The sequence below is a fragment of the Ambystoma mexicanum genome, chromosome 4p, assembly GCF_040938575.1.
Source record: "Ambystoma mexicanum isolate Mex_15411 chromosome 4p, UKY_AmexF1_1, whole genome shotgun sequence".
Lineage (NCBI taxonomy): Eukaryota > Metazoa > Chordata > Amphibia > Caudata > Ambystomatidae > Ambystoma > Ambystoma mexicanum.
In genome coordinates, this window is record NC_090927.1 from 609,598,536 (window position 1) to 609,614,191 (window position 15,656).

General features: G+C 44.6%; 1 protein-coding gene across 5 annotated transcripts in view; it reads left to right on the forward strand.

The window, feature by feature from the left end:
• Positions 1-15,656, forward strand: part of PRIM2 (DNA primase subunit 2) — a 1,404,979-nt gene that overhangs the window by 265,684 nt on the left and 1,123,639 nt on the right. For all 5 annotated transcript variants that reach the window (XM_069606178.1, XM_069606180.1, XM_069606181.1 and 2 more), the window contains one exon: positions 11,543-11,663. In XM_069606178.1, the coding sequence (XP_069462279.1) occupies positions 11,543-11,663 (121 nt within the window). The remainder of the gene's footprint in view (positions 1-11,542; positions 11,664-15,656) is intronic.

Below are 15,656 nucleotides of genomic sequence, written 5' to 3' on the forward strand. Positions count from 1 at the left end.
ATTTAAAACCCTGACCAGATCCGTGATGAGGCCCATTTCACTCAAGAATATAGTGAGAGTACCTAGAAAACTGTGCAGAACCAATCTCCTAGTTAAAATAATATAATTCAATCCATTTTTTATCTAAGTAGAACTGCAGCTTAGCAATTGTGTTATCCTGCCATCATTTTTAAAGCTGAAAAAGTGTGCGTTTAAAAGTAACTTTTATTTGGAAGCTGAGATCCTAGGCTTTCATAGGACCTTGTGGTTCCTCTGTAATAGCGCTCGGTGCATCCGCGAATTTTGCCGCAATTTGCAAATTTCTTCACGTGTAAAAAGCTGCTGCTGCTTGCCTTCCATTGCCAGAAATTCGTTTAACCTGCTAACTATCCCTGCATCATTGCTAGTGTGAGCCTGGACTAATATTAACTAGATACCAATCACCCTGAACCTCTGAAAGGAAATTAAAAGTATTTTAGCATACTTTTCAATTCATTGCCAGCACATATCAAAGCAATTTGGGCCTGTGTTTTCAAACTTCTGTAGTCTAAGCTTGCTGGGGTGAACTGAATCACATTTGATTGCATTTCTGAGAACTGTGTGTTTTCCTTCCATTTCCTTGCATTGCATAAAAGGGGGGAGGGGATTGCCAGAGAAAAGTGATTACATTGTTTTGCTGAAATCATATCAAGTTGTTTTCTATACTGCATTTCATTCATTCAACCTTGCATTTCCTTGAACCTTATAAAGCATTCTCTACCACATTATACTTCTGTACCTATTTACCAGTGTGCTACCTTATCCATTTCATGTCAACTCCTTATTGATTATAGAGAAGCGTGTTAGTGCCAGATTCTCCGTTGTTGATCTTTATCATATCAGATTAAGTGTGATATTCAATTATTAATTTACTATAAAGGGTGATATATATCTATTGTTTAAATTATCAAATAAACCTTTTAAACTTGCAAAACAGAACTACTTCTTGGCTCAGTGGGGTCAGGGGGATTCCAAGAGAGGGGTGTTATATAGGGGTAGTCATCCAGAACGCATGAACTGGACCTAAAGATATATCAATAAGGGTTTTCATTCAGTATTATAGACTAGGCGTTGACTTAGCTGTAGTGTTGAATTGAATCCCCTTACAGTCCTCCATCCCCCTTTACTTTCGCCATTCCCTCTTTCTCCAGGTACTGGTATTGTGCAAGTTCCTCCTTTCAACTCATCCACAAAGGCTGTCCTGCCCCCGCCCGCAAACCTCTCTTCGCCACGAGTGTCTACACCTTGGTGTCTTCTCCCAGTCCAGAGGGTCCTCATCACTCAGCCCCCAGCTCCAGGTCAACTGCCTCGGTATCCAACCAACAAGCGCCCTCTCATCGCGGACAAGTGGCCCCCGCTCCTCCTCAGTTCTACTCTGTTAAATTGGGACACCACACTTGTGCCTGGGACCAGTGTCCTCGGGCCCTCGCGGCTTTCTGGGCTCCTTGCACTCCACCAGCATGAATGTGCAGCTCCAACGTGCAGCTCCAACGTGCACCTGCAAACGGTCATCTGGGTGCCCGGGTCATCCACCCGGTGCCCCAACTGCAGTCTGGTCACTGTGGTGCACTGTGCTTCCTCTGACTCTTGATGTGTATGAACTCAGTGCCACCCCGGCCTCTGTGCTGCCCATCGGGGGTGATGGTCTCCGGGCCAGGCTCCCTGTGTGAGGTCTTCCGGTCACTGCCGGGAGGGGGTTGCGGGGCTGTGGTGCTGGGCCGTGGTGCCCTCTCTTTGCTCTAGGGCTCCTCGCAAGGCCCCCTTCCTCACCCATCACTCAACGGCCGCTCCTTGAAAGGGTCACTCGGTCTCCTTTTCGGGCCGCTCCTGCAGCTCCTCTGGGGCCCGCAGCTATACCAGCAGCAACTCCACTATTGGTATATAACTGGACCCGGCCACAGCTGTGTGCTGGCACTCCTTTCTCTTCGGAGGCCTCTGTCATTCCGCCCCTCCAGCACGCACCACAATCATATGTTGGCGGGTCGGGGGGAAAGCAGTCACCCTCTTCTGGCGTTCCCCACCGCCTCTGTACTTCCCTTGCGGTAGGCGCCACTCACCAATGCTGCCGGTGGGAGGAGTGCAGCCCTCCTGCACCATGCTGCTTCACAGGCTCCTCATGGCCCTCTTCACTGCCTCCATACTTCGTTCGCGGTAGGCGGGGGAGGAAGGGCACCGGACCAGTCGTCCACCAACGCTGCCGGAGAGGGGACTGCTGTCCCGCAGCAGCCGCTCGGGTCTTACGCCATCCCCCCGATTCCCACCGGCTATAGCCCTCCTTCACCGGGCTGCTCCGTACAACACTTGCCTTGCGCCCACCGGCCTTCTGGCCCGGGTCTAGTTCTGCCTCAATATGGGGTTGGGGTTCATTCAGCACACCCCTTCAGCAGTAGCACGTCTTCTACCGTCCCGGGAGCCGGTGTGGCGGTTCCTGGTCTTTCAACTCTGCAGATGCTCCACAATAACGGAGCTTAACGGTCATTCATCCATCTTAACAACCAGGAGCTATCGGCTCCTGCTTCTTGAATGCCAATTTCGAACCCTGCCTATACAAGAATCTCCTAACGGATACATTTACGACCGTCGGAAAAGGAAGTCTGGGTGGGTCTAAAGTTAAACGGGCGCGAAAGGAAAAAAAAAACTGCCACCTCAACCGTTTGAGAAATATTTGAGGTCATACGAATCTTGCCATTTAAACAAAATGTAAACTAATTTCATAGGTTTTTGAGTGAATATGTTTCATGTTACATCACTGTATATACGTTATTAATTCCTCTTTCAACATATATGAAAGAACTATACACCTCCTTTAACAAACATATTTTTTGTAACAAATACTGCTGTGGGTCATGCTGGGGATGCAAGTCATGGTTGAATTGCCTATGGCATGATGCTCGACCATGACCCCAGCCCCACCAAACCACCCACGTTATCCACTGCACCTACCCTGCATCCTAGTTCAGTGTCCACTATACCCTCATAATGGGAACCATGTCCAGTGCTCATGGCTTGTAGCAACGGCCAATCTCCACAATCAATGGGGCATGGGCTTCGGCCATGCCGCATTCCCCAATAGGCAAATCAGAGTATACATTGGTCCTTGCCGAGGGCCAAGCCCACTGCCCAGGCAGCAAAGTTATATCACTATTTTTTGTACTTACTTTTTGACACATTCAAAAAAGTAAAACACAGGACAGATTTGCAAAAGCATGCTTTCAGGTTCTTGCTGATGCTACTCGTGCATGTTTGCTGTAATCCCGTCCAGCGCTTCATGCTGTTGCCACAAGCATAATTTTTTTTCCCATTCAAAAGTATCCCGATTTCGAAAAATAGCTGGTCCCTCGTGGTCATGGCCACTACCCATGGCCGCAGGCTATACCTCACCAAAGGTATACCCCTATTTTTTGTACCTACATTATGATACTTCTCAAAAAATAAAACACGTATACGTTTGCAAAACCATGCTTTCGGGACCTTGCCTATGCTCCTTGCACGAGTTTGCTGCAATCCTGTCCAGCACTCGGGGCAACAGCCGCAAGCAAAATGTGTTTCCCTGTTTAAACCTAGGGCTTCGGCCATGCCACATGGCCCAATGAGTAAATCAGAGTAGGCGTTCATCCTTGCCGAGGGCTAGGCCCATTGTCCATGCACCAAACGTATAACACTATTGTTTGTGTTTACATTTCGACACTTTGGAAAAATAAATAACAAAACCGATTTGCAAAAGCATGCTTTCAGGTCCTTACTAATGCTGCTTGTGGAGGGTTGTTGTAATTCAGTACAGCACTTCAGGCTGTAGCCGCAAGCAAAATGTTTTCCCATTCAAACCTAGGGCTTTGGCCATGCTGCAAGCCCCAATAATCAAATCGGGAGTACACAATTATCAGTTAATTGCATGGCGATAGAATGGGCAGACCACTGCAATTCATCTAGTACTTTAAACGGATTACCCTGCTGCTAGTGATTTCTTTTGTGAAGGTGCCCTTCCTTCTTCACGTGTTGGGTTTCGAATAGGAGAGTGAGCCCTGTTCACCTTAGCGCTGCGTTATTCAGTAAGTAACTATTGTCGTAATAAAGCAGTCTTGAAAACAATTGTTGGTGCTAGATTTATTGTTAGTCTGCCAATGCGTGTTTCGACTCATTAGGGTCTTTATCAATGCGTGTGGATTGTGGACCAGTCATTGCTGCAATGTTGTGGAAATGAGTCCGGCATGCAATCCCAATATCTTGTCCTGGTATGGTCGCATATAAAGGTGGTTAATAATTTGAAGGGGTGGTCTCGTGACCACGTGAGCACCTGGTTTGGTGTCCTTGGTAATTATCTGCTGATTATCATTGTCTCAGAGTGTATGCAGCCAAGGCAATCTGTTGATGCAATCCAGTGCAGCACTTTGAGCTGTAGCCACGGCAGAATTTTAGCCACATGCAAAAAAATTATTTCCCATTGAGACCGATCCCGATTTTGAAAAACTATACCACATAGCCATTCCCTGGTGGTCATGCCCACTTTAACCCCATTGCCAGTCCCTCGTGGTCATGGCCAGTAGCCAGATTGTCTGCCATGACTCGTACAATCACTGCCCATCGGTATACCTCAGTACCAAAATTATATCACTATTTTTTTTGTACCTACATTATGACACTTTTCAAAAAATAAAACGGACTCATTTGCAAAACCATGCTGTCAGGTCCTCACCTATGCTCCTTGCATGACTTTGCTGCAAATCCGTCCATGTTTTATTTTTCGAAGTGTCAACATTTTTATACATAAAATAGTCATAGAATTTAGCTCCCACATGACCAGATCCATTCGGACTTTGCACAAACATTCAAGGTTGGGGTCTATAATCTTTCTAAAATCTTTTGTACACATTCATCAAACAAAAGAAAAGTGAGAGTGTGCAGTGGTAGGGTGGGTGTGAGGGGGTCCCCCCTGCCCCCAACACTCAACCCCCTTGCATTTTGACAGGAAATCAACTGTACATTTCAGCTGTGTATACATGTTTGGTAAAAACTTCTCAAAGTAGTGTGATTCAAAGCAAGCCATTGTGAGCAAAACTGAAAGGGATGGCAACTATGTCACCCAACTATTTATTTATTACATTTGTTACACGCCCAGACCCTGGGGTATCATGGCGTAGTTAGACATCTTTAGTATTAATTAGGACAGTTCACTTGAAGCTTATGGTAGACAGTGTTACAAAGATAAGACATTGTTGTATATACTTTTTTACATGCATGGGCGGGAACAATACAATACAATACAGGAATCATGATTATTTACAAGTTCTGTCTCGAACCTCCTAGAGGAAGGCGTATTTCTAGACCTTAGATGCTGGCTGGACCTAGGGAGGCTGACTAAAATTGGCTTTTGTATCAGTCTACTAGAATTGGTTGAAAAGCCAGGTTTTAAGTGACTTTTTGAAGGCCGGGAAGGACTCCTCATTTTTTATATTTAATGGGAGGGAATTCCAGTGTTTGGGGGCCATGACTTGGAAGCTACTACCCCTTGCTCTAGAGCTTTTGAAGCGAGGAATCACGAAAAGCGTGTTTATTATTGAATCTAAGTGTTCTACTAGATTCTATTTTCATCACAGCGTTATTCATGTAGACAGGAGCTTTTTTTGCGTGGCACTTGTGGGTGATACATGTTTTGAAAATGAATCTGGCCTTAATGGGTAACCAGAGGGTCTCCATCCTGATGTTGAAAATATAGTCAAACTTTTTATTCCTAGGGCTGCCCTCAATGCTTTGTTTTGCATTAGTTGTAGTTTATTTAGGCTAGTGTTGGAAGTCCCTAGTAATAAAGCATTACAATAATCCAACTTCGACAGGATCAGGGCCCTGGCCAGGGTAATGCAATTTGTAGGTGTGAGGAACTGACGGCTTAAAGCAATTAGTTTGGATGTATATGATGTAGATGAGGAGCGTGCAGATATGTGTTTAGCCATAGTGAGATTGGCATCTAAGTACACTCCTAACGTTTTTTACTTGTTTAAGTACTGGAATCAGTGTGCCATCGATGTTGATTGAGGAGTAATCTGAGTGGAGGGCACCTATTGTGGTCTGGGATCCCACAATGAGAATCTGTCTTCTCATCGTTAAGGCAAAGGCTATTCAAGGCCATCCAGGTTTGATGATAGCGTACATTTTGTTAATGAGCAGGGTGTCCTGGTCATAATTCCCTGAGACAGGTATGAGGATCTGGGTGTCATCTGCGAAGTTAGTGCAGATGACACCCATATCGGCTAATGAAGAGAAGCTTTGTGTAAGCATTATATAGAGTAGGTGAAAGGCATGACCCATGGGGTACCTCGATGGGCACTGGTATGGGATCAGCAGCATCTTTACCAATGTAGATGCTGGACGTTCGTTCGGCTAGAAAGGATTTCACCCAAAGGGTGGCATTTTTGGAGAAACTAAAGTCATTAGCTAGGGTAGCACATAGTTTGTCATGATCTAAAAGGTTGAATGCTGCAGAAAGGTCTAGCAGTAGTATACAGTGTTTCCTTGAGTCTCTGATGGAGTCCATCTGTATTTTCAGGTCGGTGAGTGCTGTTTCAGTACTATGGTTGGGCCTGAATCCAGATTGTCTGGCTCCAAGTTGCTGGTTTTGTTCAAGGTGGGCTTGGATTTGTTAATATGCTATTTTATCTATGATCTTGAGCAAGAAGGGGACCGTGGTTATTGGTAGGTAATTATTGGTGTCCCACGCTGCTTTGATAGAAGCTGGGACTGTATTTGTGTTAATAGAAGCGTTTACTAAATTAGTGATAATAGGGGTGAGGGTGGATGCACACAATTTAACTAAATGGGCTGGGAAGTTGTCACATTTGCAATTGGATGCTTTTAGTTTGGCAGTAGTATTGGTCACTTGCTCTTGGGTAACTGGGGTGAAATGGAATAGTATGGTGTCTTTTGTCATTGGATTTTATAAGAGTGTTATTAGTGACTTTCTTTTCTGCTAGTATTTTTCTTTGTGTGGCTATTTTTTCTTTTGTAGCAAGGACATTTTGGAGGCTAACGCATCTTGAATAGTGGTGCACCATTCTTTAATAGAGTTGGTCTGGGTGGTAATAGGGATAGGGTTTTCCAACTCTCTGAGAATGGAAAACAACTCTTAAGTCCGACGAAGCATTGCTAATGCGGGCGTTATGCATTTGCTTTATGAGTAACAATTGCCACTTTGTACATTTTATTTGCAGCGTTGAAGGCAGTTGCAGAGTCTGTAGTAGATTTTTTGTGGATATGTTCCAATGATCGTTTAGTTCTTCTAAGCGATAATAGCTCGTCGTTGAACAAGAAGCACTTTCTTTTATATGCACGCCGCGTTTTAGTAGTTATAGGTGCAAGGCACTTGTGATAAATGTCAGCAATAAGGCATGGGTTGTCGCTTGTGACCACATTAGTTGCTAAGGTGTTGTTAATGATGAGGGCTAAATTATCAATTGAGAGCTTACAGATGTTTCTAGTTTCATAGGTATCCGTTGTCTTAGTCCTAGGTTGGCTTATTTCTCTGCAAGTAATGGTGAAGTTTACACTGTGGTGGTGAGTCCAGTCAAGAGATGTGATTGACTCAATAGCTAATTTAGCATTGACTGAGAGTATCCAATCCAGTGTTCTGCCCTTGATGTGGGTGGGGGCATTCACAATTTGTGTGAAATTCATATCTTTAAGAGTAATGTGAAGGGCCTCTGCTTTATGGTCTTGGCTATCATTAAAGCCTAAATTAAGGTCACCAAGGATAATGCATTTAGTATTGGGTTTGATGAGCGGGGCTAATAGCAGAGGTATGTCTATGTCTGGTTGAGTGTTAATATTAGGCGATCTGTAGATCACCACAAAATTGATAGTAGTTTTATGGTTGGTTGCAAGTTTGGCTAAGGGGAGTTCATAACCTTCTAGGTTTTCGAGGGGGCAAGATCTTAATTGTAGGTTGGTCTTAGCTATAATGGCTACACCGCCTCCATGAGTATGGATCTATTTTTCTTGAGGAATGTGTAGTCTGGTGGGATAGCGAGAGCTAGCAGCGGTCCAGAAGCTTGGTGGAGCCGGGTTTCTGTGACTACTAGGAGGTCCAATTCCGCGATAAGGTCATGTATGTCATGATCTCTGCTTCCAAAAAGTCAGGGTTTTCCCAACTCCCTTGGAAGCAGATCCATAACCCAGGTTCCGAGTGCCAACCAGTCCCAATTGGGACCTTTTGGACCCAGTCCTGGCGCCAGTGGCACCAGGCTCATAAATATGCCCAGTCCCAGCGCTGGAAGCGCCGGGCTCATAATGCTTGGGTGGACTTACCTGCAGCGGACCAGGCTGCTTACTTGCCTGCCAGTTGAGCCTCTGATCCTCTTCTGTTTGGAACTACTTTTCCTGTTGGGTGGGGCTGGAGCCACTCCCTAGATTCAGAACACTGGAACTCTTCTGGAAGGCAGGAACTCCTTTCTTACCAGGAACTCTTTTCTTACTTAGGCGTGGCTGTGGAAGGAGACACCTAAGCACTACAGGAGGCTATTTAAACCACACCCGGTGGATGAATCTTGCTTTGCGTTATTCTGCACCCTCTGCAGCAGAACGCTCATCGTGTCTTCTGCATCCGGTCCTGGGCCTAAGGAAAAAGGCTTACCATCCTGAATCCAGTCTTCAGCAACATCTATAAAGACAAGAAAGAACAGGTTAGCATTCCGGCATCTGAAAGGCAAAGGCTTACCTACTCTTCTTGCGCTCCGGAGGTCTTCACACTGCATTCCGGCATCTGAAAGACAAAAGCTTACCAACTCTTCGCACGCTCCGGAGGCCGTCGGCGCTGCATCCCGCATCTGAAAGACAAAACAAGGTGCGTTTAAAGACATTGGGGAACTTTAATACTCACGTGCCATTACTCCTTTCCACATCTAACCCAGTGGGTATCCCGGCACCCTGCAGCCGCTCCGAACTTGTACCTGCAAAATAAAAAGACAGTTAGAGCGCATCGTGAAGCTGGCAACAAGCGCTTACTTACGTGCTTCCAGGCGCTTCTATTCATCACACGGGCTCCATCTTCAACTCACTTCAGCCCGTCATCCGCCATCGCCGGAACCCTGCAAAACAAGAGACATCATTATTAAAGACTTTAAAGACATTTGAGTTACTCGAAACTTACCGTTCGTGCAGTAAACGACGGACAGCAGTCCTCTGAAGTCAAGAGGCCTGCGCTACCTATCCAGTGAAGAAACTGGTTACAGCACCCTGTCCCGAGGCAGATGGAGAGCTCGGCATTCACTTACCTAAGGTGAGAGCGTTAACCTGTGGGGGTCTACAGGAGAGGAGAAGAGGAAAGAGATAGGGACACCCCAATAACCCCAGTTCATTAACCCCGTATTTTCTATCTGCAGACATCTTACTCTGCACGTCAGGCATACAGGGCACAGAGGTCCAGCCCAAAGAGCCAACCGGGTGCTGCACATCACCTTTGAAGATACGGTAGTCGCCCAGTCAAGACCGGCGCCTCTGCGAGAATCAGGTGAGCGTTGCAATGTATCTCGATGGCATGGGCTCCTAAAGATCGGGCATTGATAAGGGAACCTATAAGGAACGCTGCAGACTCAATTTTGGGTGTGGTGGGGTAGTCGGAATCTGTAAAACTATACTCTGGTTATATGGCCATCTATGTCGGTGTGGGAGTTTTCTTGCCACAATTGTGTAGGAAAGGTTATGGTGTAAGCGGGTATGCTGAATGAATACTATTACATAATAATAATCACGCAGTCCACTGCAGCAGTCAGGTACCCCAGTCTTGCCAGGACTTCCTTATTTGATTATTTAATAAAGGGGTTCGCCTCCTGCATCTCCAACAAAGATAAACTTGCCCTGATGTGCCCCAACAGATTCCAGTGCTGCCCTGTAACCTGTGAAGTTCCACAAGGACCCATCCAGTATCCCATCATCTACAATATCTACTTGGAAAATCTGTTGGAACTTGACATCAAGCTATCACAGATGACATGCAGCACCTCAGGATCAATTGCATCAATGAGATTTATTTACTCGAGGACTGTCTGCCCCCCTCATCCAAACCTGTACATCCAGCACCTACCTGTAGTTCAACCCAGCAAAGACCGAATTCGTTCTCCTACGAAACCCCACCAAGCATGCCCCAGTCCAAAATTGGCTAACTGACCAGAAGCTTGATGGATTCATGCCTCTACTCTAACCCACTGCAAAATCTCACAGCTGTACGATGGACTGGGACCTCTCATTGAAAACAAACATTGCCAAGAAAACCCAAGCAGCTTAGTACCAGCGTCTGCTACTCAACAGAATCAGTCTTGTCATACCTACCCTGAGTTTCTGAACAGATTTTCATGACCAGGTCCTCTCCTAGCTGGATGGTGGTAGCGCTTTACTCGTAGGAGTCCCATATACCCTCAATGCCCCTGGGCTGTCTGTGCGCTATATAAATGTAATAAATAAATATACCACCTTGGCCCCAGTGAAAGCTGTACAGTATGCCTCATTACAAGACTAAGAACATTTGACCATGTTGCCCCCATCTTCAAGGAGCTGCACCATTTATCCCTTTAAGCAAGCTTCATGTTAAAAATAGACTGCATCACCTTCAAAGCATTCACAATCAAAACCCCACTCCACTTGGCCAAGAGACTCACCATACCCTCAGCTCAGCATGACACCAGAAGCCGCAGCATCACCAGGCTGGAAACGACAAACCGCAAAAGGGGGGAATAACATAGGAAATATGCCCTTCCATGCTATGCACCTTGTCTCTGGAATAAGTTACCAGCGTTGATGAGACTGCCCCCAATCCTACACCTTGGGATTCAACCCCTAATTATGCTACTCTGGAGCACCTCCCCTTCCCTGTTTCACTATTCCAGCTATTCTGCTGCCCCATAACACGTAATTGTGGCTCCCTTGATGTATCCCCGTGCGTAGCGCTCTGTTGCTTTCCAGTTAGGTTTGCGCTTTTGAAACCTATACATACAATCATACAATGTGTCAAGCAGATGTTTTTAAATATCAAGGCACATCTTAACACTGACCAAGGCTTACAACAGAGTAAACTGCTTCTGTGAGTCTGCTAAGGTAGGTAACGGACAAATTGAGTTCCACATGCTTTCCAGGTGTTATTCAGAGCCAGACTGGATTGAAGCATACCAGAAATCAGTGTTATGCATGCAGTATTAATGGCCTCATTAAGTATTTGTAAGTGTGGGAGCAGAATGTGCTACCGGAAACTCCTAGTGCAAGCATTGCCTTGCTACTGCTCCCTGTGCGCACATTTGCCTGATGCTTTTAGAAAATATGCATATGCATGGATGGGATTAGAAAAATCATGCTTCCTGAAAAGGATGTACTAACTACATGGGCAATGTGAAGACCTGGCTCTAGATTTCTGATGGTTTTGTGGTATAAAATTCATCCCACCTCTTATAAGACGATTGCATGTACCTGCGGTTTATACTACATGGATGAAAAACATTTTTAGCACGAAAGTTAATGGAAATAAACTAGTTGTCTCTTTCTATTTTAGTGAGGATCTCAGGCGGTGGTTTATTCAGCAAGAAATGGACCTCTTCAGATACAGATTTAGTGTGTTGACAAAAGGAGCGATTCAAGAATTTCTTAATCACAATAAATTGAAATATGATGCGGTAAGTGTGATGAATACTAGAAAGCAATGTATTATCCTGTGTCGTAGTTTTTTTTTTTTTCCTAGTAAATGTTTGTTTATCCGAAGTATTGAGCCAAATATCCAACTTTGCCTGTCTGTCCGGGAACAGTCTTTTATGCAATGTTTATGCAGTTGAAGGTTATTATTTAGGGTATTCATTGAGCGCAGACTTGGCTTCAGGGTGCAAATGAGTGCTTTGCAGTCAAAGGCGGAAGAATACGGTTGGGTAGTAGAGAAACAAGGAAGTATGTATCTAATAACAAGGGAGGGAGAGCAATAGTCTGCAATGAATCTAAAAGTATCCAGGGGAGCACACAGTGGGGATCACATTACCCATTCTCAGTTGGGGAGTGGACAGTGTATGGACCTACGTGTTTGGTAGGAGCCATTCCTTGTAGACGAGGGTCTTGAGCTCCTTCCTTGACTAGAAATGAGGGAGCGATTTGGATGCTGATGGGGAGGAGGTTCCAGAAGGTATTTGCTATATGAGATTTGAACTGGATCCCGTTTTGTTGCAGGTGTTCTGTTTGAGAGGGTTGTAAGGAAAAGTGCTCTGTTAACACGTACAGGCCAACCAAACATCTAAATGTCATGTTTGTTTTACCAGTGCATCTTCTCTGATCGTTGTATTTTGTGGATGAGGAAACTGTGTTCTGGTGCTTTCTACATTAGAATTTCCATGGTCATGCAGTCCGCATAGACTTCAGACTATTCCCATGTTCTCCTTTGCTTGATTACTGTTCATTGATACTTGTTTGAGTACTGCTTAGGCCAGTGCTCAACAATCGCAGCTTTTTACTAATGTGTGTGTGCGAAGAATCCTACGGATCCCTCACTGAAACCCTGCCTAAAGTCTCCTCCCAGGTGGCATGGGGAAGGCAGATGCTTCCTGATCCTAACCCTGGGGCTTGTGTACTACGGGAGTATCACCTGGAAGGAGACTGGGCCCAGGGTGGTGAGTAGATTCCATGGGAGGAGACACAGCATTTTTCCTCTAGAAGGAAGAATTTTTCCAAGGTACCTAAAGAGTTAATGGCTTATTGTCATTTTTATGTTCCGAACTCTCATGTTCGATCTCGGGTTGTACACCTTATTATTTGAAGATCTGAACAAACTTTGACGAAGGAAAGATCCTCTTTAATATCCCAAACTAGAAAACCCTCCTCAAACCCAAGGGTACAATATAAAGAAATGTGTATATGTTTACAATACACTAGCTTCCTTTGTAAAGGCTAATCTTCAAAGGCCCCTCTTAATAACTTTAAGGGAATTAAACATACCCTTAAAAGTTATTCAAATATGCTAAAACCTAATTTTGTTAAGAGAAACTACAAGTTCCAGAATCTTAGAGGGACTGGCTGGGCCGAGGAAGATGGCTGGTGAGGCATGCAGTTGTCAAAGTCAGGCAATAAAGCCTAGTAACCATTGTAGTAGTCGGACAATTGAGGTTGATAGCCCGCACCCGAAAATGATCACCGAACCTGGGAGGCTTAAAAGGCCCCTCAGGGAGAGAAAGGAGTGGCGGGTGCTGAAATGTTGGCTGGAGTGCAGGCTGTGGTAGTGGAAGCAGAAGGAAGACACGAGACTAACAAACCAAGCAGAAGTGGGAGAACCAGAGGGATGCTGGAATGAAGAGACAGTAGATTTCACCTGTGTGCTCTGAGAGAGTTCTGTCCTCCCAAACTCTGGAATGCAGAGGCTGCGCAGCGGAAGACGTACTGGAGAAAGTTTCCACCATGCGAGCCTCATTGCCCTGGTTGCAGAGCTGCTGGCGTGTCGAACACTGAGGCAAAAAGTAATTCAGGTCGAGTGTCTCAGGAGTAGAGGAAACTCCCAAGCTATGTGGCTGGACCGGAGACACCTGTTGAGGAGAAGGCTGGGGGTCCCCAGCGAGCCAGAAGCTGTAGAAGTTGTAGTAGAAGTCTGGGAAACAGTGCAACATGCAAAGAAAATTCTTCAGAAGCTGGTGAGTGAAGCACAGCGTTCTACAGCATCACACAAGTTTTGCCGGTAACAGTAACCTAACCAGCTCTTTTGCCACTCAAGAAAGATTTTCAGCGAGTAGAAGTGGACCGCTGTATTAAAGATTCTTTAAACAATGGAAATGTAACACACGCGTATTGAGGAAAGGGCTTCTTGCTCACGTAGGAAGTAAACTCTGTTACAGCCCATTGATCCTTTAATGAAAGACTATTAATGTACAAGCAATAGTCGCGTGTCCCTAGTAAAGAAATGGGAGCGCTGCGAAAACCATTGCAGAACACTTAACAGTAACACTTTGAATGTTACAATCTTTATTGTGGGAAAACTACATTAATGAATAGTCACGTGTGTCTTATTGTGATTCCCCAAGGAGGCCTGAACTCTATCCTTTTCTTCTATGGGAATGCAATTTCACAACCACCATTAAAGCTTGAAAACCACATCAGAGTGGTCACGTGTGCCTAATTGTGGTTTCTCCTGAGAGACTAAACTTGATTCTTTGTATACAAATGACATACATTGAGAACATGCATTGCCTAAAGCTAAGAGGTCCCCATATTAATTGTGAAGCTGAAGCTTTCTTCCAAGTTTAATCCAGCAATAGTGTGCAGTTATTAACAGTTCATTGGCATAAACCAAGAAGTATACTGCTGCTACCTGAGGCTAAGGGTGGCACCAGGCTTCTGGGTAATTGTTTGGCTGAAAGCTGACATAAAAGTGCAGGTAAAGTTGGGCAAGGGGAATTGGCTGCTTGTGAAGAACATTTTGAAGTATACTCAACCTGTAATGCCCAAGACTGTGGAGGCTAGAGAGAAGTGAATCTTGAAGGCAAACACTGGTTACCATTGTAGTCCAACGTCCAAGGTAACATTTGGTTGTCAGTAGATGATGCATTGCCATTGTTGGAACCAATATGAACTATTGTGGAACAAAGGCGATTGTTCTCATAGTAAAATAAGAAGAAATATAGTTGTTGAAGTAGAAGCAGCAGTAGTAAAAACCCATCATGAACAATATATCATTTCGACTCTTGATAACTGTTAATCAAGAACTGTTACCATTAACAGTGTGGAGATTGCATCTTTTGAACTGTGGCAAATCTTCCTGTGGGATTGACAAAGCATCGTTGCCCGGATTACCATTGGGGCTATTTTGCTAGAAGTGAAAAGTAGAAAACTTCACCCAAAAGGAGATTTGTTGCTAGTGGAATTTTTGTTAAAAGGAGAATATTCCTATTGGAACTTTTGTTGATGAACTTTTGCTTTGCTGTCACATCTTTAAGAACAAAGTTAAGACATTTCCTTTCCAAGGTTGAACATTGTGGTGAAGTGACTTTAAATCCTGGGGAATGGCGATCACCCAGGACTTTAGAAGGTCATTTAGGAAATGTACAGATTATTTATGTTATGTTGAATTGCTATACCTTTTATTTATGTGTAAGGGATTTCAATCAGGCACACACCCAAGTCTCACCCAGTATGTAGTGCACAAATGAAACCCTTATTTATTTTTGTCTATAAGTTAAATATTCTGAATGATATACCACTCATATCACACCCTTCTCAAAATACCTCGCCCCCCCCCCCAACCCCGCAGGTCACACTGAACCAGGAATCAGGCTAGTTTCCAACAGTGAATATTTATATATGTATTTTGAATTTAAATCACAATATATTTTTAATAGGTACAACAATCACCAATGGGTGACGAGAACAATGAATAATATCTTTAATGCACTGGGACTCAGGTAATGAACACAAAAAGAATGCAGCAAAGAAAAGAATACTTTTGGTTCGGAACAGATAGCACTATGGTTACAGGTTCCCCCTGCAACAACCCTCAACCCACCAATAGGCAATTTAAATAGATGTGAGGAGAGAGCAGGTACTCAGGAATAATACAGAACCAACAGAATATCACTCCCACCTTCCCGACCTAAACACAAGAGAAAAATGTATTTGACTTCAACTGTCGGAATGGCTTTGAAACT